This window comes from Doryrhamphus excisus, linkage group LG1 (assembly GCF_037039965.1).
Source record: "Doryrhamphus excisus strain RoL-2023G ecotype Guam linkage group LG1, RoL_Dexc_Guam_v1.1, whole genome shotgun sequence".
Classification (NCBI taxonomy): Eukaryota; Metazoa; Chordata; class Actinopteri; order Syngnathiformes; family Syngnathidae; genus Doryrhamphus; species Doryrhamphus excisus.
In genome coordinates, this window is record NC_136357.1 from 29,590,959 (window position 1) to 29,617,225 (window position 26,267).

Below are 26,267 nucleotides of genomic sequence, written 5' to 3' on the forward strand. Positions count from 1 at the left end.
CAAACATTGGCATTTTATGCCATTTTTAACATACATTTTACATACATACATACTTTCGGTACATACATACCTTCGGTAAATACATACATTCATACATACATACATACTTTCAGTACATACATACTTTCAGTACATACATACACACATATGTACATATAGACACATACATATGTACATGCATACATTCATGCATATATTCAATAGATTCAGACACACAGTCTTACATTCTTTGAAACATATATACATACATACATACACACACAATGTATGTATGTTGATACATACAAAAGCAGTATACATACAGTAGATACACATCCATACTGTATAGTATGTGTAGATACATCCACTCATAGAAAGATACATCAATACATTCAAGCACATACACATATTGATACATATATACTGTATATACATACATCCCTATAATTCCTACCTAGATACATAGAATGATGCCTACATGCATACATGCATACATACATGCATGCATGCATACATACATACATACATACATACATAAGTTAGCAGCTACCACAGTGCACTGTTGGAACAGGGTTAGCATGTTTGCTAACAGCTACGCTGTGCTCCGCATCCAGAACGCTTACGACATGGCCGAGCTTCAGAAGTCCCTCCAGCCCAGCCCGGCCCAGTCGCTCCGGTACTGCCGCTCCAGGGCCCTGCACCACCCTCCCCCGGCGCCGCCCCACCACCACCACCACCACTTGCTCCACCAGGCCCCGCCTACTCCGCCCTCCGCTCGGCCGCCGGACTCCATCAGCCGGACTACCAGCTCTGGCGCCCTCCCCCCGTCGGCGGCCTCGTCTTCGTCCGTCAGCCTGCGCCGGGACGTGCCCCCCGCCCACTGCCCCGCCCAGGGCCAGGTGCAGCCCTCGCGCCTGGCCCGCCGCTCGCTGTCCTTCTCCAGCCAGGACCTGGCCCGCTATCTGTGCGAGATCATCCGAGACGCCGACCAGCACCCGGACACCGGACCCTTCGACTCCCTGCAGGTGTTCTCCACGGAGGGGGGCGGCTCCCCGGCCGGCTCCCTCAGCTCCTTCAGCTCAGCGGGTTTGGACGTGGGGGGCGGCGGGGACGGGGGCGTCGAGGGGCGGCGGGAGGAGACACTCGGGGAGTGGGGGCCTCGCTTTGACAAGTTGAGAGCGCTGTACGAGCAGGCGGAGGCCAGCGACCTTTGAACTCAAGACACATTTTGGGGATGGGGAGGGCAGTTTCCCAACAATCAGTTCATTAAGGCGGGAAACACACACGCACACGCACACCGAGCCTGCCCGTCAACGTGTCGGGACGCGCCCCTGCGCTCGCCCCACCGCCTGCAGACACCATCTTGGATGCCTTCGGGACGAGGGGGCGGGGCCACGGTGACGCCTGGTGGAGGGTCGTCCCTCAAATGTGAAAGCAACTTGGTTGGCACATCAGACACGCCCACAATTCTATGTTTAGCCTGACTTTTGCTGATTGGTTGGTTGGTTGGTTGCCCGCAATGGCCACTTCATTAGGTACACAGACGGTGGAACCTCCAAAGGCCCACGCCGGCGTATTCCTGTCACGCAGGCGAAAAAAGAAGTCAACCACCGCATTTCCCCTCCTTTTTAACCCCCACAAAAGCCAAAGAAAAAGAAAAAGACCTTACCGGGTGCGCCGACGGTCATGTGATGTCGTCACTTTTAACCTCAGAGATTCCACTAAAAAAACTCGCCAAGCCGATGCCCTCCCGTCCGTCGCCAGGATGGACGCCGAGGATGGCGTTGTGTGGTTACTTTTTGCAGCTCTTTGGGAGGCGGGGCTCAGAAACGTGAGGGGGAGGAGCCTCCCGCTGCTCCAATCAGTGAAGAGGAGAAAACAGGCTTCACCAGCTGCAAAGATTGTGCCAGATGAGCACACACTCCCGCCAGTTTGTGTTGACCATCTCAAGTGCCTGACTCGCTGGTCCCACCCGAGTGAGAAGATGAGGGCGGAGATCCTGTGACGGTGCTGATGCTAGCAGGAGCTAATGCTAATTCTGAGCTCCACGAGGACAAGGTCGTTACAAAGAAATCCAAGGTTATCAATAAACAAACCACCGGGTGTCATTTGATCAGATGCGATTTCAACTTTTACTTGAAGAGAAAAAATATGACAGTAAGTTGTACTCATCTACTTGTGTTATTTCCTCTACGTTTCTACACTCTGTGTGCCGGCGGCCCCGCCCACACCCACCCACACAAACACAAACAGACTGCAGCTGACAAAAGGCCTCACTCCGTTCGTGCCGTTGTTCTGTGGAACAACTGCTCAGAGTGAGCGCTCTTCCTGGCAGTTTGGCGAGCGACACGCATGGCGGGATATTTATCCCCCCCCCATTTCATCTTGCAAGCCCGTGTGACACCCCCAGGAAGAAATGAAGGTGTCGTGAATCCATGAAGTTCTCTGTGGCGCCGTGTACCGATGCAAGGACGACGTTGGAGTATTTATGTTAGTACTTTCCTTTCCTGTACCATAGCAGCTTCTTTGGTGTCGTGGTGGACGTTTTGACCTCGTGTGTAAATAAAAGATTACGATGAGCAGAGACTTGCTGCCTTCTAAAAAAAAAAAAAAACTAAAGAAAATCATTTTTCTACAAATCATCCCAGTGATGAGCTTTGAAGAGTTTTGTGTTTGGATTTGCTTTTCCTCAATAAACTTGATTTCTTTGCACCGCTCAGGCGTCTTTTTCTAACTAACACACCCGGCCCTGCATAAATGCAGTACATGCACGTACTGCATCAACGCCATACATGTAAGTACTGCATAGATGAAACGTTATTTCCAAACGCCCTCAAGGTATGCTAGGTAAAGGTTGGATATCAAGACTAAGCCAACTCCATTGTTGACTTCTCTCACGACGCCAACATAATTAGCAATGGAGCCTAAATGTGCCAAACACAGCAAAGTGTTGGCAGAAAGAGCTTCCCAGCATGCCTTGCGGTGGGAGTATATGGGTGTTTAGATGAAGACGCATGGCGGGCCTGATACTGGATGTGCTGCATATCCGCTGAGCCCTCATTCATCACCGTTGGATCCACACTGCGTACCAAGTCTTGTCTGTGACGTACCAGTCTATGAGTCCATGTTTACCAGTGGAATACTGATGATGGTCCAATCACAGCGCAGCCGGGGTCGTGTGGGGGGCGCCGGCGGTGACCACGGAGGCATGAAGAGTAAAAGCGTCTTAAATCCCAGCGAGCCAGGACTGGTCTCTTTCAGGACTTCTTCAGGTTCTTCCTGAGCCGGTACACGTGGAATGTTTTGTTCTGGAAGGCTCGTTTGAACAAGGTGCCGTACGCCGCAGAGTCCGTCTTCACGGCGTCGCAAAACCTTGGGTGGGGGGCGGCAACCAGGTCGGGTTCATTGTGGCCCGGTCCGTCCATGATCTGATTGGCCAGAAAGAGAGCATGTGATGGTTAGAACATATCATGGCATATCATAGCAAAGCCATGCGGTCCTTCACTTCCTTGCCACATGCTGATGCTGCTTGCAGACTGTTCCGTGTTAGCATGCTAAAATTAGCAGGTTAACTTTTTTTGTCATTTACAAAGACAAATAAAATGGGCTGTTTTTGTGTTCTCCATTAGCATGCTAACATTAGATGTTTGCTATTAGAAAAGGTGTAAACATGGCGTTCCGTTTTTTTATGAAAATAAACTTCCATGTTTGCTGATACATGCTAGCATCTTAAAAAGGTATAAACTTACATTGACGGTGTTGCCATGTAAATGTTACCATGCTAACCGCTAGCGTAGCTAGTTTGCATTTTCATATGAATAAACTTACATGAGACTAAGCGCTATGATGCTACATGCTAGTATCTTAAAAAGGTATAAACTTACATTGACGGTGTTGCCATGTAAATGTTACCATGCTAACCGCTAGCATAGCTAGTTTGCATTTTCATATGAATAAACTTACATGAGACTAAGCGCTATGATGCTACATGCTAGTATCTTAAAAAGGTATAAACTTACATTGACGGTGTTGCCATGTAAATGTTGCCATGCTAACCGCTAGCATAGCTAGTTTGCATTTTCATATGAATAAACTTACATGAGACTAAGCGCTATGATGCTACATGCTAGTATCTTAAAAAGGTATACACTTACATTGATGGTGTTGCCATGTAAATGTTGCCATGCTAACAGCTAGCATAGCTAGTTGGCATTTTCATATGAATAAACTAATATGAGACGAAGCACTACGATGCTACATGCTAGCATCTTCCTTGCGGAAGATGGTGTATGAAGGTTAGCTGTCAAGCCAAAGAAAAAGCGTGACCCAAAGTAAAAGAAGAAGAAAGCGCGGAGTTGCCAGCGTGGCGTGCGACACGAACGCAGCACAAACATCTCACGTGTCTGGCCTCCATCTGGCGAGCGGCAGATGGAAACGAGAGTGTTGATGTTTGCGGAGGCATGGGAGGACGAGGAGGCGTGGCCAAGTTAAAAACACCCACGTGTCCGTTGGCGAGGTCCAGCAGGTCACGCAGGCGGCAGCCTCGCTGGTGGCGCCGCTCGTAGCAGATGCTGTTCTCCAACACCACGTACTCCGCCCCCACCGCCTTCAAGATGGCGTACACGTCCTCTGGGGAACGCCGCGCGTACACCTGGTACACCTGACAAGTACAGCAGGTTATTGGAGACGTGATGACGGCGAGACGGACGCTGATGATCCAGGAGTTGGATGAAGACGCCTCATCCTACCTGCCGGGTCCTGTCTCGCAGGTCCTTGTCTTCGTAGTGAGGGTGGTTGGTGATGATTCTTCCCGTGCAGAGCTTGATGGCGGCCAGCAGCTGCATGCTTCCTGCCAGCACCGCACGCTCACGCGTGTTGGCGCTAAACACGGTCAACACATTTGTACTACCTTTTTAGAGTATTACCATGATACAGCCGTACAACCTACTCTTCCACTTCCACCAACATCCATACATGCGACCTTCTCCAATCCAGCTACTCCTATGAGACACCTCATCCATGGTACGAGACACCTCATCCATGGTACGAGACACCTCATCCATGGTACGAGAAACACCTCATCCATGGTACGAGACACCTCATCCATGGTACGAGAAACACCTCATCCATGGTACGAGAAACACCTCATCCATGGTACGAGAAACACCTCATCCATGGTACGAGACACCTCATCCATGGTACGAGACACCTCATCCATGGTACGAGACACCTCATCCATGGTACGAGACACCTCATCCATGGTACGAGACACCTCATCCATGGTACGAGACACCTCATCCATGGTACGAGAAACACCATATCCATGGTACGAGAAACACCATATCCATGGTACGAGAAACACCATATCCATGGTACGAGAAACACCTCATCCATGGTACGAGAAACACCTCATCCATGGTACGAGAAACACCTCATCCATGGTACGAGAAACACCTCATCCATGGTACGAGACACCTCATCCATGGTACGAGACACCTCATCCATGGTACGAGAAACACCATATCCATGGTACGAGAAACACCTCATCCATGGTACGAGAAACACCTCATCCATGGTACGAGAAACACCTCATCCATGGTACGAGAAACACCTCATCCATGGTACGAGAAACACCTCATCCATGGTACGAGAGACACCTCATCCATGGTACGAGAGACACCTCATCCATGGTACGAGACACCTCATCCATGGTACGAGACACCTCATCCATGGTACGAGACACCTCATCCATGGTACGAGACACCTCATCCATGGTACGAGAAACACCATATCCATGGTACGAGAAACACCATATCCATGGTACGAGAAACACCATATCCATGGTACGAGAAACACCTCATCCATGGTACGAGAAACACCTCATCCATGGTACGAGACACCTCATCCATGGTACGAGACACCTCATCCATGGTACGAGACACCTCATCCATGGTACGAGAAACACCATATCCATGGTACGAGAAACACCTCATCCATGGTACGAGAAACACCTCATCCATGGTACGAGAAACACCTCATCCATGGTACGAGAAACACCTCATCCATGGTACGAGAGACACCTCATCCATGGTACGAGAGACACCTCATCCATGGTACGAGAAACACCTCATCCATGGTACGAGAGACACCTCATCCATGGTACGAGAAACACCATCCATGGTACGAGACACCTCATCCATGGTACGAGACACCTCATCCATGGTACGAGACACCTCATCCATGGTACGAGACACCTCATCCATGGTACGAGACACCTCATCCATGGTACGAGACACCTCATCCATGGTACGAGACACCTCATCCATGGTACGAGAAACACCATCCATGGTACGAGAAACACCATCCATGGTACGAGAAACACCATCCATGGTACGAGAAACACCATCCATGGTACGAGAAACACCTCATCCATGGTACGAGACACCTCATCCATGGTACGAGACACCTCATCCATGGTACGAGACACCTCATCCATGGTATGAGACACCTCATCCATGGTACGAGAAACACCATCCATGGTACGAGAAACACCATCCATGGTACGAGAAACACCATCCATGGTACGAGAAACACCATCCATGGTACGAGCCCTGTGATTGGCTGGCCACCAGTCCAGGGTGGACCCCGCCTCTCCCCAAGACAGCTGGGATAGGCTCCAGCACCGCTGCGACCCTGGTGAGGGTAAGCGGTAGAAAATGAATGACTAAATCCAACATGGCTTCCAGGGCAGGAAGTAAAGAAGACGGCGGGAAGCGAGCGTACATTCCTTATCATGCGTGCTGCTAGCCCGGCTCACAGGCGGAATACGCCGCTTCTTGCAGCATGCTAACGCTTTCATCCGGAATGTAATTAGCACGGCAGCGACAGGCTTCGCTTCCTCCCACAAGTAATCCCAGCCAAGCCCTAATCCTCAATGCCTAATGGGATTAACTCACACACACTTCCTGTTTGTTTCATTTATCCTTTTATTCCTGTAACCCAATTAGAAGGAAGTGGGGGTTACTTTCCAATCACTCCTGATGTGTGTGCGTGTATGGATATATACCATCATCATCATCATCAGTCCCATCATTATGTCATACTTCAAGGGAAGTCATTTCAGTCACTTGGGAGGAACGTTTGTGGCAACCAATGTTAGATTTACTTCCTGTTCATTTAAGATTTATTGTATCGTGTATAATATGCGTGGATCGTTGAAATATGATGTACTTCGTTTTCATTCATTTCCTACCGCTTATCCTCATTAGGGTGGGGGTATGCTGGAGCCCACCCCAGCAGTCTTGGGGAGAGGCGGGGTCCACCCTGGACTGGTGGCCAGCCAATCACAGGGCACATATAGACAAACAACCATGCATAGCATGTAGCATTTAGCACAGCATGTGATGGGTGCTAGCATGTAGCATTTAGCACAGCATGTGATGGGTGCTAGCATGTAGCATTTAGCACAGCATGTGATGGGTGCTAGCATGTAGCATTTAGCACAGCATGTGATGGGTGCTAGCATGTAGCATTTAGCACAGCATGTGATGGGTGCTAGCATGTAGCATTTAGCATGTGATGAGTGCTAGCATGTAGCATTTAGCACAGCATGTGATGAGTGCTAGCATGTAGCATTTAGCAAGATATGTGATGGGTGCTAGCATGTATCATTTAGCATGTGATGGGTGCTAGCATGTAGCATGTGTGTGCTAAAGGCGTATGTATGAGCAGACAGGAAGTGTGGAAGTTGGGAGTTTGGAGGCTAACATCCATCTCACATCCCAGCAGGCCGACTCTCTTGATCAGAAGCCCAACCACAGAGACCCCTGGAGGTGGGGGTGGGGGGTACAAGAGCTGTGCCAGCAGCTGGGCCCTCACCAACCCCCCCCCCATGTCTAATAATGAACATCCATGGGCTCTCATCAATAAGGGGCCACAACAGCCCCCCCACACCACCACACACACACACACTTATGAAGGACATGACACAAAGTGAAAGTGGATGTGTGTGTGTGTGTGTGTGTGTGTGTGTGTGTGTACCTAATCCAGGTCATGAGCTCCACAGTGTCAGGATCATAGAACTCTCTCAGGTCTGACAGCTCCTCCACCAACTTGGGCCAGAACTACAGGCAGGAAGAGGAAGAGGAAGATGAAGAAAGGAGTGTCATGTCAAAACCAAAACAGATGCCAAAGTACACACTACACTTCTACACAATACCACGATATCATGATACCACAATCATTCCAACACTCCCTTCCCTCCTCATGCTTACCAGGAAGGAGTGTACACACAGTAGTACTAGTAATGGTAGTAGTAGCGAGGGGTAGTGAGCGTGCTACCTTGTAATAGAGGAAGGCCATGATGGTCAGAGGTAGAGCATACCTGACGAGTCTCACCTGGAAACACAGGAGAGGGCATGGAAGCCATGATCATGACACTGATTGGTTCCCCATGCAGGCTTCAGCTAGCAGGGCAGGTCAGAGCAACACTGCCCCCTGGTGGCCACACTCGCTCACAACATGAGCACAATTGCCAGTGACCTCATGGAAAACTATGCCTTTATTATTAAAACTTGGCTTTATTCCTGCTGATGCAAGCGTAAGAAGAAGCCAAGCGGCTCGGCTTCAACAAAGTGGCCGAGCCGAGTGAGCTTTTGGTGATAGAAGCTATTGTTCAACATTTTAATCTTGAAATGGGCCAAGCTGTAAAAGAAGGTTTCGTGATGGGACACAGCTTGACCCTGGAACAGACCATTCGGCTAATTATGAGTTCAAGAAGACCTTGTACATGTTGAGGTGTTTGCACGTACATGCAGTATACTGAGAGTACTGCAGTTAGACACGTACTCACCACACGTTGGCTGTAGCACCGTATGGCGTGAAGAAGCAGAGACCACACCTCCGTCCCGCAGACGCCGTACGCCGCCACGGCACACATGTGACCCGTCCAAATGTACTTCATCCTGGGAACACAAAGGGCGGCCAAAGTTGGAAGGCGTGAAAGCCGGCAGGATGAAAGTTTATTGCACTTTTGGCCCGTCGCTCTTCATCTCCACTCCAAGCGGCAGCTCTGAAATCCAATTTGCCAGGCGGCTCGCCACTCGCCCGCTGGAAGCTCACTTTCTCTCCTCTCCTTTGTCCGCTCGCTGTGGCAGCCATCAAACGAGGAGCGTGCGTGTCGGCTGTACGCCACGTATGTACTGTACGTATACACAGTCGCCGCTTACTCACTTCATTTGAAAGGCTGAAGAATACCATGAACATGACAGGTACTGAAGGTACTGCTTGTACACCGCAATGCCGTCGCATAAACCCAATCATCCTTTCTTCCATGCCTGCGTGCCGTTGTACTCAGGCTAGGAATACTTCACCATCCCTCCTAGCATCATCACTTCACAGGGTTCAGAGTTCACCAATATGCAGTACAATATGCAGTAGTATCACAGTGGTACAATATGCAGTAGTACCACAGTGGTACAATATGCAGTAGTATCACAGTGGTACAATATGCAGTAGTACCACAGTGCATGCTGTTGCCGTGACAACGGAAAAGCCACATGATGCTTTAAGAGCCAAAATTCCTTTTCACAAAAGAGAGGCTGACTCCCCCCAAAAGGGGTCGCCTTCTGCCTTCTTGGGGGGCGTCCCACAGTGGGTGGTTGCCGCTGCTGAAGGTGGTTGGGGTGGGGGGGGGGGGGTTGTTTGCAGAGGTAAAAGTGAGAAGAAGAGCACCAGGGCTGAAGACCATGAAGATGGAAGTCCTTCTAGTGAGGTATGGGGTCCAATGAAAGCGGCTCATGAGGATCCATGTGGTCCATGAGCGATCATCTCACCTCATGGTGCTGAAGGCCAGCAGGCCGTAGAAGAGCGTGTGCAGCACGTTGTAGGCCACGTCTGGACGAAACACCACAGCCTGACCCTCTGGGGCTGGAATCCTCCCAGCAGCGCCTCCTGGTGGCCTGCAGGGGAAGGTGCGGTAAGGAAAAGAGCGGGCAGGTTGGTATCTAGCTACTGTAGATATCTAGCTACTGTAGGTTGGTATCTAGCTACTGTAGGTATCTAGCTACTGTAGGTATCTAGGTACTGTAGGTTGGTATCTAGGTACTGTAGGTATCTAGCTACTGTAGGTATCTAGGTACTGTAGGTATCTAGCTACTGTAGGTATCTAGGTACTGTAGATATCTCAGTACTGTAGGTATCTAGGTACTGTAGGTTGGTATCTCAGTACTGTAGGTAAGTAGGTAGGTACTGTAGGTAGGTCATTGCCGCCCACCTGAGGTTACGCAGGGCGGAGGCTGCCAGCATGCCAAGCAGGGCGAGTAGGGTGAGGGTGTACGGGTAGAGCAGCAGGGTGCTCGCCAAACGCTTTAAGGTGTCCAAGGGCAGCGGGCCGAAGGCTTCCTCACACAGATACAAACTGGCATCAAAGTCCCTGAACCACCGGGAGAAGGACACAAACACACAACACTTTACACAATCTTTAAAAAACATCCATCCATCCATCTGTCCGTCCGTTCATCCATCCATAAATCCATCCATCCATCCACCCATCCATTCATCCGTCCACCCATGGAAGGAAGCCAACAGGGTACATTGGCAGGAGGAGGTGACTGGCATACGTGGGCGTGTTTCTGTCAGAGCCATCTAGCAGGCTTAGGACGTGGCTTCAGCAGAGTGAAGAAGAAGTGAAGAAGAAGTGAAGAAGAAGTGAAGAAGCAAATAAGTCCCAGTGAGTGTGAATAACACAACAAGCGTTGCGTTCGCCACAGCCTGATGAATAATTGAAGGGCCGCTTGTGTGGCGCCGCGCTAAGAGCCCCATCCGCCCCCCCCCCCATATTCGCAGAGCCACTCCGTCTAATCGATGGAGCTCGCTCGCCATCTATTATTCACAGGCAGGTGCTGCAACCCTCGCTGAATCAGACACAGACGTACGTGAATAAGACGCCCGCCCGCCGTGTTCGCTGGTCCTACCTCGTCCTCCCCCAGGCAAACTTGGACTTGATGAATTTGAAGATGTGCTCATCTGATCGCAGCTGCAGCCCTTTCTGCACACACGGTCATGTGATCACAAGCAAAGGTATGAATGAGGATGAGCATGGAAAGAAGGATGGAGATTAGGATCAGGATGGAGACCAACCAACCTTGGTCAGGACGTTGAAGAAGAAGGTGAGCAGAAGAACGCTGGTGCTGTGGATAAGGAGCTTAGCCACACGGACCGGCAGGCTTCCTGTCTTCAAAGTGCGCTGGGGGAGCAGAAAAGGCGCAGGTGAACACAAACACGGAAATCACATGACAACACACGTCAAAGGAAAGTCACATGACCACCACCGCATATAGTAGACATCATAAGAGAAAATAAGACATAAATAAACAGTTTACCACCTTCTAAATACACTTTTGAACATGATTAGAGCCCTCTAGACATGAAATAACACCCCTATAGTCACCTTGACACTCCTATTGGCCAATATAGTAGACAGCATAAGAGAAAATAAGACATAATCTAGACTCAGATGCTAGCACTGGGGTTGTTGCTGTTCCTTACTTCCTGTTGCAGGAAGAGTACTTCCTGCGGTGGCTATCGTCGCATCAAAGTACCATTTTTGGAGTAATGATAGCCGTGTTCTTCCACACAGGAGTGATCATTTTTGATGGAACATGTTTTGGAAGACGGAACAGCGACTTCCAGACGAGCAACCAAAAAAGGAGCATGACGAAGAAAATAGGATGAAGCAGCTACCAAAGATGGAGGACAACGAACAGTGGGCGTGCACGCACCTGGAAGTGTCGCACCAGCAGGGCGGCCAGGATGAAGCTGAGGACCAGCGATCCCAGGATCATGGCGTTGAAGAACTGGAGCAGCCACACACTCAGCAGACTGGCCACCTGGACCAGGTACATCGTGGTCGCCTGGGGGAAGGACACGGCTGAGGAATGCTGCAGCATGCTGTGAGGGAGGCGGGGGGCTCTCACCTGCGTGCGGGTCAGCAGGTCCACGCAGTCCAGCGTGTAGATGATGAGGGCCTGGACCAGCAGGATGAACTGGTTGAACTGCCAGGTCAGGCTGAAGCAGAAGGTGCTGACGTACATCAACCACACCATCACCTTCTGTGGACCACAAACACCCCGTGGCTTCATCCGGCTAATGTGCGCATGTGTGCACGGGCGTACCTGCTGCAGCCTGCCGAGCCCCGGCCTCAGATAGCAGGTGATGGCCGCCACCTGCAGCGCCAGGAAGGGCAAAGACCAGTTCTCTCTCAGCGAGATGGTGAACTCCACCCGCGTGGTGTCCACCCTGCGTACACACGCACACATGCATCACTTCCCTCCCCAACGCTACTCTTCACCCCCCCCAGGACAGCACACTTCCCCGAGCAGACAGCAGCGCTTCTCCAGGAGATCCTCAAAAACAGCACAGCGCTCCTGCTGTGGAGAGGATCTTTGACTGGAGTACCTTTATATACAATATTTGTTTTGTTTTTTTGTTTATTCATATATATATGTATATACTATATACGTATGTTAAATATAGATGACATCTACATTATGTATATTATGTCATATAAGCTGCTACATTTAAAGTGTTTTTTGGGGTGTGTGGAGCAATAGGGTGCAGTAGCAGCAGTACTACATGTACATAGTACTGTAGTGTTTACCTGTTCAGGATGTACCAGATGCCAGTGAGTGCGCCAGCGTGCCAGGATCCGGCCAGCAGCCAGGCTGTGAGGTACAGCGCCATCACGTAGACGGCTTGCAGTGAGAAGACCGTGTAAATGTAGAAATACACCGGCTCCAGATGGGACTGGACACGCACATGAACACGCACACACACACACACACACACACACACACACACACACACACGGGCGTTACGGCACACGGAGCAGCGCTGTGACGGGGGTGTGGCTGAGGATACTGATGATGAAGAGGAAGAACAGACTGCAAATACATGACACATGTGATAGCATTAGCTAGCTAACTGCAACCTTCATCATCATCATGGCACAGAGAAGTTGTCTGTTCCAGGGTCAAACATCAAAGCTTCAGTACATTCCTGTCATGTTGTTGCTTATCAGATGATGCTCAATAGATACCCACCACAAATAGATTGCAGTCCTGTGGGAGACACTGCTCATACGAGTGTGTATGTATATATGTATACGTACATATATATGTACATGTATACGTACATGTATACATATATGTATATGTATATGTACATGTATATGCATGTTACCTGTATGGGCAGCAGCCGGTAGAGCAGACTGAGGAAGAGTTCCTGGTAGATGTTCATCCTGTGCAGGAGATTGATGGTACGCTTGGATTCTGTCAGGTTGTCGTAGATCATCTGAGATACTCCTGAGGCAAAAGAAGGTCATGAAGGTCACTAAGGTCATGTTGCTGACACCGTCACAGACGTATTGATGGAGGAGTATGGAGGAATATCTTTAAGACGGGTGGTCTTGATGATGATATTGTCTAAGTGGATGTAATGTACACGCTCTACCTTCATAAAAACATGCATGTTCACCTTCCAGGATGGAGGGGGCCTGCAGCATCTGCTTGTAGTAGGAATAGTACAGTCCACACTCCGTCCGGAAGGAGATCTCGCGCTCCACCTCCTGCAAAATAAACAATCTTTGGCTTGGAAAACATCCCATTCACATCATTCTTGGTGGCCATCCACCACCTCTACCTCCACCTCCACCTCCACCTCTACCTCCACCTTGACCAACGTCCTCCCAGAAAAAAGGCAAACTAAAGAAAGTCACATTTCTAGCTTCACTTCTTTTTACACCTTAAGAATACTCACATCAACCATAAACTTCATCATTTCATCATGGAACTTCTATTCACCTCACTTCCTCTCTCAATACACCACGACTATGTGTAGTACTCGGAGTATGTATACTAGAGGAGAGGTACAGTGTCGCAGTAGGATCATGTAGTATAGTAGAGGTCCAGTGTAGTAGTGGTAGTAGTAGTAGTAGTGCCAGTAGGTAGTCCAGCACGGTGACCAGTACCGTGAGGTGATGAAACCAGAGCAGGTTTTCATGGAAGGTGTTGAGACAGCAGGCGTGAGTCACGGCCAGCAGCCCGGCCAAGGACAGACCGGTTGCCATGGAAACGGAGCGTCGCCAGGGCCAGCGGGGCGTCGGGCGTGAGCCGGAACCGCCGGCAGATCCTCCGAGCTGAGACGCACCGTCGGCACGGCGGCGACGCGGGTCACGGGGCCGGGCTGCCCCAAATACGGCCTCACTACGAGCACCTTGTTGCCGTGCTCGGATCCTGACTCGCTGCGGCAGATCCATGTCCAGATACCCGGATCCTGGTGGCCTCATCCAGAAGATCTTTTCTTCAAGGAGTCACAAATCATTTAGCTTTCTCTGCTCACTTCCTTCCCTTCCTTTTCCCCTCCCTCCCTCCCTCCCTCCCTTCCTACCAACGCCCCCGCGGCTAAGCAAGACCTGGCGCCAACGGCTCCGATGAGACGGCTAATCCTGCCTTTCATTCAAGATCAACCTCGTTAGCATTACCCTAAAACCTCCGTTACGCTCCGCTCGTCCCGCTACAGTCCAGGAACGGTCCAAGACCTCTTTCTCCCTCCCTCCCTCCCTCCTCTGTGTCCGGGGGGGTGGGCCCATGCGGGGAACATTTGTCAGAGTGCTTTGTGGATGAGTAATCAGTCCAGCTGCTCCTGGAATGAAGTCAACTATGGAGCTCCACCAACTTGGACATGACTTCACACCTGACTGACGCACCGATACGCGCCTACTTTCCTGCCTCCTTTGCTCCTCCTTTCCTGCCTCCTTTGCTCCTCCTTTCCTTCCTCCTTCGCTCCTCCTTTCCTTCCTCCTTCACTCCTCCTTTCCTTCCTCCTTCACTCCTCCTTTACTCCCGCTTTCCTTCCTCCTTTTCTTTGGAAGGGTACTTCATGAGGAGCTGTGATGGGTGCTGGCATGGGATTGGAATGAAGGAGAAGTGAAATGCCACGGAGAGCATGAGCATGAGGAAAGACCTTCCAGGAGTGGAACCATGAGGAGAATGTTCCTGCATTTATTATGAATGAGCGCATCTGTCGGGCCAACAGGAAACAAACCTACAAATGGCCCCCGGACACAGCTTGGACACCCCTGATCTAGAAACATGAAAATAACGACAGAGCCACATGATGGTAGCCCTTCCTGCTCGCCGCAAGGCATGCTGGGTAATGACAAGCATTATAATGCTGTCATCGATGTGTGGCGGGTCAGCAGATCCTAAATGAACACTGACATTGAAGAACGCCCCCCCCCCCACACACACAGAAAACACGTTTACCCAGATCTGCACCCCAACGTGCTGTGTTTTATGGACTTCATGGAGGTAGAGAGTGAGAGCATCCAACACCATCAGGAAAAATCATCAGCAGGATTTATCCTTCCCAGCCACAAGGTGGACCTGGCAGGCCCATGTGACGTCCATTCCACGTTGCCGTGTGCTGGTTGCTAACCAACACAGCTGCTGCCTGTTACCTCCAGAACCTTCCTTCTGGGAGGAACGCGCTCAAGTGCTGCCATGGCGATTGACCAACCACAACCGCTGAACTCATCATCACTGGCCATGCACGCCTTCTTGAGGAGATAAGAGGACCATCTGCTGTGAGATGGAAGCCCTTTGGGTATGTCCACCACTGACAGCTTGGAAGGGCACCTGAAGGTACCATCACGTGGCCTTCTAAAGGCTACACCTGGCCGTGGATCATGTCGAACCCTTCCCCAACTCTCCCCTCTAAAGTCAAAAGAATGATCTCTCTGGCCTCCATAAAAGGACCCCCCGGGTGTCAAGATGCCCACACCTCATGAGAGAAGCATCCGTCACGTCTTAAAATGTTGTCCACCATCCATGATCCTGATCCTTCTGGTTCCTCTTCCTTGTAAAGATGGTAAAGAGGTAGAAGAGGCAGCTACGTCATGGGCTCTGTGGTCCGATTCTCCTGATAGTAGTCATGCCATGATGTTTCAGTAGGACTCATCAACACGTCCTGATTGCTTCCTTCTTACCTCCAGCTGTGCACCAACTACACTTGCCTCCAAAGAAAAAGGCGTTATAGCGTGTGGCGCCGTACCTTGATGTTGGAGAACCACAGGTCGTTCTCATGCAGCGTGGCCACGTAGATGCAGCACAGCAGACCCACGCCCACAGACACAGACCAGCCCACCGACGTCCACATGATGGCGCCCCAGGACCAATCACCTGTCATCACAGACGCTACATTCACGTTCCACTTTGGTTCCTTCAGAACAACTCTGGTGCCTTTGCTCTGCGTGTACGCTTGGTTTGCTCGCCAAGCAAGCCCTCTGAGAGCACCAGAGGGACAGGCCTCTCTTGCAGCTATATGCCATCTATATGTTATGAAAGGGCTATAAAAGCATATGTGACATGCTTTATGGGCAATACAATCATCTATATGTTATGAAAGCTGCTTTATGGGCAATACAACCATCTATATGTTGTATGTTATGAAAGCGCTATAAAAGTATATGTGACATGCTTTATGGGCAATACAATCATCTATATGTTATGAACGCTGCTTTATGGGCAATACAACCATCTATATGTTGTATGTTATGAAAGCGCTATAAAAGCATATGTGACATGCTTTATGGGCAATACAATCATCTATATGTTATGAAAGCTGCTTTATGGGCAATACAATCATCTATATGTTATGAAAGCTGCTTTATGGGCAATACAACCATCTATATGTTGTATGTTATGAAAGCGCTATAAAAGTATATGTGACATGCTTTATGGGCAATACAATCATCTATATGTTGTATGTTATGAAAGCGCTATAAAAGTATATGTGACATGCTTTATGGGCAATACAATCATCTGTATGTATAATACAGTAAAGTATATTTGACAAGCGTTTGGTTTAAGCGGGTAAATTGTAGAATATGAAAATAAACCAATGTGTTGGCAGATGATTTGGAGTATTTGTGTACTGTGCAGCGTTTGGTCCCATGAGAAAAGCAGCAGTTAGTAAAAGTGCATAGTAGTAGTATTATAGCCGTAGTATTTGTATGTTTGCTCCGCACCAAAGTACTGACCCAAGAGTGTGAAAGATGCCTTGCTAAAGGTTTGGAACCAATGTCACTTTGGATGTGTTCCTAATGAAGGGGCTGCTAATGGAGTGGCATCCCGTCCTAGTAACCCAGACTTGTGGGTGATGATGATGATGATGATGGCGACGGGTATGTGAACTCACCAATCAAGATGGCGTCGGGGTGACGATGCTGGGGGCAACAGTTGGCCTGCTGGGGGGAAAGGTGCGCAGGAGGCGGCAAGGGGGGGTCCTTCGCACGGCTGCCCTTCCTCTGACGCAGGGCTGCCATGGCGCGGCCCTGCCAGGCATCCCAAACATCAGACACCAACACAAGCTAGCGAGATAACATCCATCATGTGTCTCGTTCGGCACCGGCATGGCGTGACTCGGACTGCATAGAAAACTCCATTTTATATGAATCAAACGGATCTAATAAAACCAACGGCGCGAATGATGCATTCACAGTATCAAATATTGTTGGGAATGATGTGTTTGATGCAAGTGTAAACACGCACCTCGTGAGCGGACACGTCCCAAACCTCAGCCGGAAGTTTGGACTCTCAGGCGCCGCTCGTCTCTTCACTGCCCGGCTTGTTTACTTCCACGTTTCCCTCATTGATATCCTCTCCTCTTCTCCTCGTCTCCTTGTCTCCTCGTCTCCGGCAAGACACACCTTCCCTCCTCCATTCGCCGCACGGAGTTCGATGGCGTCTCTACACCGGAACTCCACAAACCCACCTTCAGAATAAAACTACTAGTCTTCTTAGACTTCAATTTTACCCTGGGCTAACTGTCGTTTGATTGTTTCGACACGCAAACAATTTCAAACAATCCATATTGTCTGACATGTTGTCAAAATGAGACCAATCGGCGTTGAAGATGCCCACGCCACGCACGGCGTCCTTTTATTTTCTACCCCAGCCTTTCACTCTCATCCTGGGCGGGACCACAGGGGGCGGACAAATGGGCGGAGCCTGCTTTGTCACGCCTTGGAACAATAGAGTTGCAAAAAATGAAAACGAAACACATAACAGGCATTAAACGTTTGGATAACTGTGACGATAATTCATTCATAGAAATACTTTACTCATCTCCAGGATAAATGATATACTTGCATTTGCTGTGTCGCACTGTGCTAAGCCTTTAGCCAAGCACACCTTATGTGAAATACTGCGATTAAAGATCAAATATGTACATTGCTTTCAAAGTGGAACCATCATTTATCCTAGCATTTCCAAAGGTTTTCCAAAGTCCGCTTTGTGTCATTTCTGTGGTCTTGTTTGCTCCCAAGGCCTCCCCCATCCTGCATGGGCTGGACCGACCATTGGCCAATGGCAAGGCCTTGGTTTTTAGGAGACTTTGGTCTGACAAGGTCATTGACAGGATGATCCGGCACGGTGCCGAAATACTTTATGCCCTGTGAGTTTAAAGTCCACATTACCGTTCCAGTCTCATTCACTTTCTTAAAACCACATGGAAATGTACCATCGCCATGATGGTTTAGAAAGTAAACCATCTAAACTTCAGATGGACTAGTCCATCTTACTGAGCATGTGCACACTGACTGAGGAAGATGGGAGCAGGACAAATGAAGCAGGAATATGCCAGCGGAGAGAAGGGAAAACCAGGGCGACAGCAGCAGGACTATCAGCGGCAGTTCTGGAGAGAGGTTTTGCATCACCAGTATTAAAGCGAGTATTAAAATGTTGCTTCATTTTCCTACCAGGAAGTTGAGAAGATTCCCTTGTTGGATGGTAATACCCCCCAGGAGGATTTCCCCAATTCACACTTGCCAGGAGATGAACACAAATCACTTCAGGGAAGGAAGAGAGACAGCCTTGATCCTAGTCTGTAGAAAGAAGCAGGCCATGTTCCGTATTCTTACCTACCTTACCTACCTTCCTATCCTTCCTTTCCTTGCTCTCCCAAGCTGTCCCGTCCCGTCCTGTCCCGTCCCCGCTTTGGCGCCCCAAGAGGTTTGGGTAGAAGGGTTGAACCTGTAAAGAAAGTAAAGAAGCGGCATGATGGTCTTTTCTCTTTCTGCTGCAGTCAAGGGATTGGCTTTGAAAAGCACAGCGTGTGTTTGCGTCAGCGTGGAAGCTGTGCGCCGACGGACCATCACTTCCTGGAAAAACAACACATTCATGTTTTTGTGCAGCTCGACAGCTTTTATTTAGCATCATCTGGCACCGCCGTCTGTTTTACGCTGGGAGGCGTCTTTTAAAAAGACCCAGCAAAAAGATGATATAAAAATAGAAGGTAGATGTCGGGCTATAAAAGAAAGGAACTTGACACTCTACACATTCCCGCTTAGGCACCGTTCCAGGAAATGAGCACGGAATAAAAAATGCATTCCCTCTGTTGGCATCCCGTTCCCAACTTCAGTCCTACAAAGAAAGAAAGAAAGAAAGAAAGAAAGCGTAACAACAACAACAAACATCCACCAGTCTGCAGATGGCGTGGGATAAATAAAGGCGTTATTAAATACAGCAAATATTAATACAGCAAATATTACAGTAGCTGCTAGAAAAGAGCTGCCTTGCTTGCGCTGCTCACACGTTGGAGGATGAGGGCTTGTTTGGTTGCTTGAGGTATGAACTTGGATCAGAGGAAACAGCTTGTACCTCCGCCAGGGAACTTGTTCTACTAGCTAGCAGGCTGAGGCAACAGAAAAGGAAACAAACGCTTGTGGACGTCCACCATGTACGCCACTGGGCATGGCATGGTCCAGTGAATGTAGTGAGAGGATGGAAAGATGCTGAAGGTGCTGCCTTGGCGGAGGTACGGTAGCGGATTCCTATCCTGTTGATTGAAGGACGTTCCCGAGCACTACGTAGCCGGACCGTGAGCTTCCATGTGGTTTGAGGTAAAAGAGAAGGAGGACTTGAGTCGTTTATGGGGGAGGGGGCGCTTGCTGCTCCTTGCTGAGGATGATGCTGATCAGGTCGCCCTCGTGCTCCTTCATGTGCTCCAGCAGACGTTCCTTGCTGGTGGACTCAAAGCCGCAGATGCAGCAGCAGAAGAGAAGAACGCAGTATTCCATCCCAGGGCGGGACTGCACCTCCACCTTTCTTTGCAGGTTCTGGGGGTCAGCCTGGTGGGCGTCGGCCTGGTGGGCGTCGGCCTGGTGGGCGTCGGCCTGGTGGGCATCGGCCTGTGAGGACACTTTGACAGGAGCTCTGAAAGGCAACACAAGACATAAGACTTGGACCCATCCACCCCGCATCACGTGCCGCAGATACATTGCAGTCCTGTACCGGCTGCTCTGTGAGATGGCCTCGTTGATGGCCTTGTTGACCTGCTCGTAGTTGTAGTTCTGGTCTCCGGCGTGCTTCCACATGTGCGACTTGAGGGAGGGCGGGTGGCTGCACACGTAGCCGCACAGCGAGCACCTACGGCGGGAAGGAGAGCACACGGCTTGAAGCTTGAGGAGCACGAGGGAGCGGTTCCGGCGCTGCGGCGTCCTCACCTGTACTGCTCCAGCAGCTGCACCGCCTGCTGCTCCTGCGGGTGTCTCCTCATGTGGCTCTTCAGGTTGTTCATGTTGGTGGTGGCAAAGTCGCAGCTGCAGCACCTGCACCACATCCAGCATGCTTTACAAACGCACCGCTGCCGTGTGCACCGGTCTTCACACTGCGGGACCTGCCCGAACACCCGACCACATGCCCGAGCCACCTCGCCTGACTGCCCTCAATGCGGACCACAGCTTCTCCCTAATCTCTGAGGGAGCTCAGACACCCGACACAGATTGGGACATGACAGCCCGCCTGACCTGCAGGAGCTGATATCATTTAGTACTTCTATTGACCAATGTGGATTGGTTTCAGCTAAATAAGACCCCAAATGGGCAGGCTTCGTACAGCTGAGGGATGGTGCACCTCTAGTTGCTATGCTAGAAGGTAAGCACCCACTTACTGGATCCCCCAAAGACATCCAGTCGGCAAATCAAATGTACTTTCATCTCTACTCAATGTTTCTTACACACGCGCTCCTTACACACACTACACACACACGCACTACACACACACGCACTACACACACTCCCCCCACCAGGCGTACACCACGGCCCACGGGACAAAAGCTAAACATCTAACCAATCCAAGGCCAGGGACTCCATCTCTGACCTTTATGTGCCGACCCCCCTGCAGTGAACCGACACCAGCCAGCACCATTCCACGCTTCAGTGTTTCTGCAGGAAGGGGGCCTCTACCACCACCAAGTGGGGGCTTCTAGAACAGGCGCCTGATTTCAATGTCCTTCACTGCTGGAGTGCCAGGACTCGAGCCAAACACCACGTAGATGGAAGGGACTCACCGATAAGGTTTGTCCGAGTTGTGGATGCGCCGGTGGTTCCGCACGCCGACGTACGTGGCGCTGGTGTAGTCGCACACGTCACACTTGAAGGTCTTCTGAGAAGCACATTCTGCACACAGAGAAGGCCGGCGTGTCAGACCGTCCTATCTATCAGGAGGGAAGCACAGGTGCCGTGTACGTGTATCGTGGTGGCCGGCCAAGAAGACCAGGACATTGGTGAGGACATTCATGTTCTCCTCGTGCTGACCCCGGATCAGTGCCGGGTAACCTGGAAGGAGCATGTTTCTCACCTTCGTCCACCTCCTGCTCACAGTCTTCCACCACGGCGGCCGCTTCCACCACGGCTGTGAGCGCCGACGTGTCACAGACGACGCTGTGATGCTCCCGCTCGTGGCTTCTCAGTTGGCTCTGGATGAGGAACCACAACGACACGTCATGTCAGCTTGTATCCGGTCTCCACCGGCCCTAGCAACAGCAACCAAGGACTGCTCCACACACACGTGGCATCTTGGTATCTACTCTGCTCCTTCACACGCCTCATGCACACCTGCTGTGCCACACAATAAGAAGACGTAGCACAAGGCATCTTTGTTAGCAACCTAGACTAAACTATTGACACCATCTACATTTAGTTGTTCCAAAACGTGACTAGCGACACATCCAGACTCTTCCTCCTGAGACACTGACATGAAACGAAAATACATTTCTAGGCGTGCCACCAGACATGAACAACATACGGCGTAACATCAAAGGAAATACTCGATGATCAACAAAACAAAATCACAAAAAATCATTCCATACTCTACTGTCCTCTGCTTTTGCCATAACTGCCCCCCTCCTTTATCTACCTCCCTCACTCCCTCCCTCCCTCACCTACCTACCTCCCTCCCTCCCTTATCTCCCTAGTACCGACCTCGCTCCCTTACCTACCTACCTACCTAACTCCCTCCCTTACCTCCCTACCTCCCTCCCTACCTCCCCTGGCTCATCAAGCCAATGAGGGATACCTGCTGAGGAGGTACCTTCTGCTTCATCTGCAGGTTTCTCTCTCACCTTGTAGTGGAAGGCGTCCTGGCACTGCTGGCACCGGTACATCCTGGTCTTGCAGTGGTGGATCATGTGACTCTCCAGGTCCTTGCTGTCCGAGGCGATGTGCTCGCAGATGGGACACTGGTAGGGCTGGCGCTGGCGGTGAACGCGTAGGTGCTGCTTGATGTAGCCCTTGTTGCCGCTGCTGTAGCGGCACAGGCGGCAGCGGTACGGCCGCTCGCTACCAGGCATGTAGTCCACCAGCCCCCCATCGGCCGGCGCCGCCAGAGCGTCCGGAACGCTGCAGACAAAACTCTGGGCTCCATTGGCGGTCAGCACGGCGCCAGCGTGGAACTGGGCGTTGTCCTGAAGCTCCTTCAAGATGTCCTCATCGGAGGCGTTCTGGTCGGAGCGCTCCCGTAGTCTTTCGATGACGGTGAGCAGAGACGAGCTGATGCCGGCCTTAGCGGCTGGACCTTCCTCCTCGCCATCCCCGCGTCCTGCCTCCTTGACCTTGCAGTGAAGGTCGGTGTCCAGCAGGGTTGCTGGTGTCTCTTCCTCTGACGGCTTGGGTCCATCCGTGGATGCTGCCACCGCTTTCTGGCTCATAGACACGGCGGTCTTCACAGGCATGGCGGTCCTCATCGGCATGGCGATCAGGACCTCAGCAGCCAGCGAGTGAAGACGGAGCGACTCCGAGTGGGTCCTCTTGCGGCCGGCCGGAGGTACGTTTTCATCCGGCGGGGAGCAATTACTTCTAACCAGGGAGGGCGTGATGTCAGCGCCGAGCTCCTCCTCGCCATTATGGCCCTCCTTCTCCCGTTCCTCTGCCGGAACGTCCAGGGTGCACTGGTCTTCCACATCGGGGCCGAGCAGCAGCGGATTGGCAGCCATGACGGAATCCTCAGCCGAGGGCAGGCGCTCCACGATGACGTTCATGTGTCCCACGCTGTTGGGATCGTTGTTGATGATCTTCTGCGCTGACGACAGCAGGCTGTCCGCCACCGAGGACAGCTCCTCTTCCGTCTCAGTGGTCACATGCACCTCCATCATGGGCTCGCCACGGGTCACGTCCTTCACAGGGTAGTGCTCCCGCTCGCCTTTAGTGGCGCCAGGCGGACTTACAAGGTCCTGCTTGCTGCCGGCTGGAAGAGGCACGCACAGCTGCAGCTTGAAGGCCGTGGGGAGCTTCTGCAGGATCTTTTCCTGGGCGGCCGGCGAGAGGAGGACCACCTGCTTCTGGGATGCCGTGTTGTTGACGGCCGCCGACTCTCGCTTGGCGGGAGGCTCTTCTTCCTCTTCGAAGACGGGGTAGGAGCAGTCGAGGAGGCCGGCGTGCTTCCAGGCGTGCGTCTTGAGCATGCGCTGCTGGCTGCACACGTAGCTGCAGATCAGGCAGCGGTAGAGGCCGTACTCCTCGTAGCTGTACCACTTCTTCTTCTGCTGCTGCTGCTGCTGCTCGGGGGAGCTCGCGTTGCCTTCCGACCCAACCAGGCCGCCGTCCTCACCAAGAGGATCCCACGCAGGCGAGTCTTTGCCGTGCGTGCTGTCCAGGTGCATCCTGACGTGCTCCTCCAGCTGCACCTGGTCTCGGGAACTGAAGCGGCACTCTGAGCACATGAGGATGAGGTCCTGGTTCTGCTTGTTGTGCTGCTTCAGGTGCTCCTTGAGGAGGGCCAGCGTTGCCGACATGTAGGGACACAAGCTGCACTGGTAGCACGTATGCTTCTGCTCCTCCTCCACCCCGGCGGCGTTCACGTCATCGTTGTTGTTGAGGTCACCATCCAAACCGTCATCTGCCTCAACGCCCATCCTGACCTTCTTGTAGGGTGATCCTCTACCTCCTTCTTCTCCAACGTTGTCCCTCTCACCCTCACATCCCCTGTGCTGAACCTTCTGTCCTGTCAGGGTGCAGCGGCGCTGCTGCGGTCGCTTCTCCACGATCTTACTCAGCTTCTCGATGACCTGGATGAGAGAGTTGGCGGCTGGTTTGTGCGGGAACCGCTGAGGAGGGTCGGCCTCCTGCTCCTCCACAGCTCGCTGGATGTGGGATGGCGGTGAGGAGGAGGAAGAGGCGGTGGTGGTGATGAGCACAGCGACATTGTTGACGTCTTCCATGACCTGACACAAAAACATTGTGAGAAATATCGTCTTCTACATCGCTTGTCCTCAGGGACCTGACCTTGGCTGAAACGTGGGGTCTTCCTTGGACCCATCACCGGCCAATCACAAACAAGTATTCACATTTCCAATACGGAGGTCAGGAGAGAGTATGAAGGGGGAGGAGCCACCTGCTGTGGCCCAGCAAGGTGCACTGTATTCGGGCGCACACTCCGAGCAGCCGCTGTGATGGCACCGAGGTCTCTGGCAAACCTTCGCACTTTTCAGACGACTCAGATGGCGTATAAGGTTTTTTTTGTGCTCCATGGTTTTTGTTTGCACTGATCACAGAGGATTTGGTACAGGTAGCACACGAAACGACTTGCTCGGAAAGTCAATGTTTTTTACAAGTCAGCTCGGGGAAGCTACGACTGTCCATCAACGTCACAGGCAGGAGAAACATGAGCGCTCGGTTTGCTCACCCAGACAGCTTGGGTAACCTCACTGGAGCGTTTATAAAATGATGGATTTTAGTGAACAAGGTGGGAGGTGGTGGTGTTTTAAAGGTGATGTCTGTGGTGATTTAAAGGTGATGTCTATGGTGTTTCAGTAAAGAAAGGGGGAAATGGAGGTGATTTAAAGGTGACGTCTGTGGTGTTTCAGTGATAACGTTGATAAGCCAGCACGTGCTGATGTTTACACACGCGAACACACTCCTTTCATCTCCCACTAATCCTTCACTTTCTAACCACAAATGGTCTTCCCTTTTCTGCCACTTCTGCTTTTGGGTGACGAGCGGCGTGGAGCATGCACACCCGCAGCCGCCTTCCACTCATTCCTGGTCTTTTCAGCACCAAAACCGTGTACTTCTATAAATAGCCGGTGTGGACGTGTCCCGACCGACACCTGTTATGTCTCATCTACAAACGCCACACGACTCTTTCCCCTTCCTGCTTCCTTCTACAGTTGCAAGTTCAACTCTCAGACTCTCAGCACCAACACGCACGCTGCTGTCGGAGGAGGAAGACAAGCCGCCGGAAGTGAAAAAGAGACGAAGTTTGCACACACGCTGCTAGCATACATGCTAGCATGTTTGCTACCTTCTTTCGTCGTTTGATGGGTGTCTGCCTCACGTATAACACATCAATAAAAGCGCGGGCTTTAAAAATGGAAGAAACATACTCACGGTGAAGATACATACAAGAGCTCGTCTTCTTTTATTCCGAAGACACAGCGCGGCTTCTGTGCCCCCACATTGCAAAATGGCGAGGATGGAAACCTGGGTCACGTGACTTCGGGTTTGGGTCAGGTGACCACAGACCGACACAGGACGCCTTAACGTGTCGCTCGGAAAATACACAACTTTTAACAATAACATCTGTAAACTGATATGTGCTTGCATTGTACCAACATCAACAGAACCATATATACATTAGATGAACAATATTGCATACAAAAACGATATCAGCAATATTACGTGTAACATGAACCTGTCCCGTTAAACACTTTATGTGCATAATTCCTGACACTTCACATGTTTTATTTTAAGTTTATTTTTATTTGGTTCACTCCATGTCTGGGACAAGAAGAATGGGCATTATAAAGAACGATCAGGAGTTGTGATACAAGCAAACACTGCTCCCTTGCGGCGGAATTGTGTAACTACACAATATGTATATTATGATTACTTATTATTTATATTAAACTCATTCATTCATTTTCTACCGTTTATCCTCACGAGGGTCGCGGGG

General features: G+C 50.9%; 3 protein-coding genes across 13 annotated transcripts in view; 1 reads left to right on the forward strand and 2 right to left on the reverse strand.

Moving 5' to 3' along the window:
- Positions 1-2,603, forward strand: part of LOC131131824 (neural-cadherin) — a 122,831-nt gene extending 120,228 nt beyond the window's left edge. For all 6 annotated transcript variants that reach the window (XM_078793515.1, XM_078793517.1, XM_078793519.1 and 3 more), the window contains one exon: positions 594-2,603. In XM_078793515.1, coding sequence (XP_078649641.1) covers positions 594-1,193 — 600 coding nt within the window. In that variant the 3' untranslated portion in view covers positions 1,194-2,603. The remainder of the gene's footprint in view (positions 1-593) is intronic.
- Positions 83-18,520, reverse strand: dpy19l3 (dpy-19 like C-mannosyltransferase 3). Of its 2 annotated transcripts, XR_009130255.2 has the most exons (20): positions 17,589-18,520; positions 17,236-17,371; positions 16,090-16,217; positions 13,513-13,603; positions 13,219-13,340; positions 12,638-12,783; positions 12,153-12,276; positions 11,955-12,089; positions 11,760-11,891; positions 11,123-11,224; positions 10,953-11,026; positions 10,253-10,411; positions 9,813-9,938; positions 8,831-8,942; positions 8,320-8,376; positions 8,020-8,102; positions 4,728-4,860; positions 4,481-4,639; positions 1,649-3,407; positions 83-1,558 (listed from the first exon to the last, which is right to left on the reverse strand). XR_009130255.2 is itself a non-coding variant. In XM_058076763.2 (19 exons), the coding sequence occupies exons 2-19, from the start codon at positions 17,360-17,362 to the stop codon at positions 3,237-3,239; spliced, it is 2,181 nt and encodes a 726-aa protein (XP_057932746.2). In that variant the 5' UTR covers positions 17,363-17,371; positions 17,589-18,520; the 3' UTR covers positions 83-3,236. The 2 variants fall into 2 exon arrangements, 1 of the variants encoding a protein (XP_057932746.2); XM_058076763.2 differs by having other exon boundaries at positions 83-3,407.
- A 98-nt stretch (positions 18,521-18,618) lies between these two features.
- On the reverse strand, positions 18,619-25,849 carry znf507 (zinc finger protein 507). Of its 5 annotated transcripts, none has more exons than XM_078793532.1 (7): positions 25,703-25,849; positions 22,441-24,537; positions 21,678-21,795; positions 21,388-21,496; positions 18,972-19,070; positions 18,797-18,886; positions 18,619-18,732 (listed from the first exon to the last, which is right to left on the reverse strand). In XM_078793532.1, coding segments are annotated over exons 2-7 (2,511 nt in total). In that variant the 5' UTR covers positions 24,535-24,537; positions 25,703-25,849; the 3' UTR covers positions 18,619-18,731. The 5 variants fall into 5 exon arrangements, with proteins under 5 accessions (XP_078649658.1, XP_078649655.1, XP_057932744.2 ...); XM_058076761.2 differs by lacking the exons at positions 18,619-18,732; positions 18,797-18,886; positions 18,972-19,070 and adding exons at positions 19,102-20,252; positions 20,331-20,465; positions 20,543-20,647 and having other exon boundaries at positions 25,699-25,815; XM_058076759.2 differs by lacking the exons at positions 18,619-18,732; positions 18,797-18,886; positions 18,972-19,070 and adding exons at positions 19,103-20,252; positions 20,331-20,465; positions 20,543-20,647.
- Between the last annotated feature and the right edge of the window lie 418 nt (positions 25,850-26,267).

Excerpts from the sequence above, each read along its gene's own strand:
- dpy19l3 (XM_058076763.2), bottom strand. The coding sequence starts at position 17,362 with ATGGCAGCCCTGCGTCAGAGGAAGGGCAGCCGTGCGAAGGACCCCCCC. Across the intron at positions 16,218-17,235 it reads CCCCGACGCCATCTTGATTG|GTGATTGGTCCTGGGGCGCC; the intron begins GTGAGTTCACAT and ends CTGTGATGACAG. Across the intron at positions 12,277-12,637 it reads ATCTGGTACATCCTGAACAG|GGTGGACACCACGCGGGTGG; the intron begins GTAAACACTACA and ends GTGTGTACGCAG.
- znf507 (XM_058076761.2), bottom strand. The coding sequence starts at position 24,534 with ATGGAAGACGTCAACAATGTCGCTGTGCTCATCACCACCACCGCCTCT. Across the intron at positions 21,497-21,677 it reads TGAGCAGGAGGTGGACGAAG|AATGTGCTTCTCAGAAGACC; the intron begins GTGAGAAACATG and ends CTCTGTGTGCAG. Across the intron at positions 20,466-20,542 it reads CAGCTGCTGGAGCAGTACAG|GTGCTCGCTGTGCGGCTACG; the intron begins GTGAGGACGCCG and ends TTCCCGCCGTAG.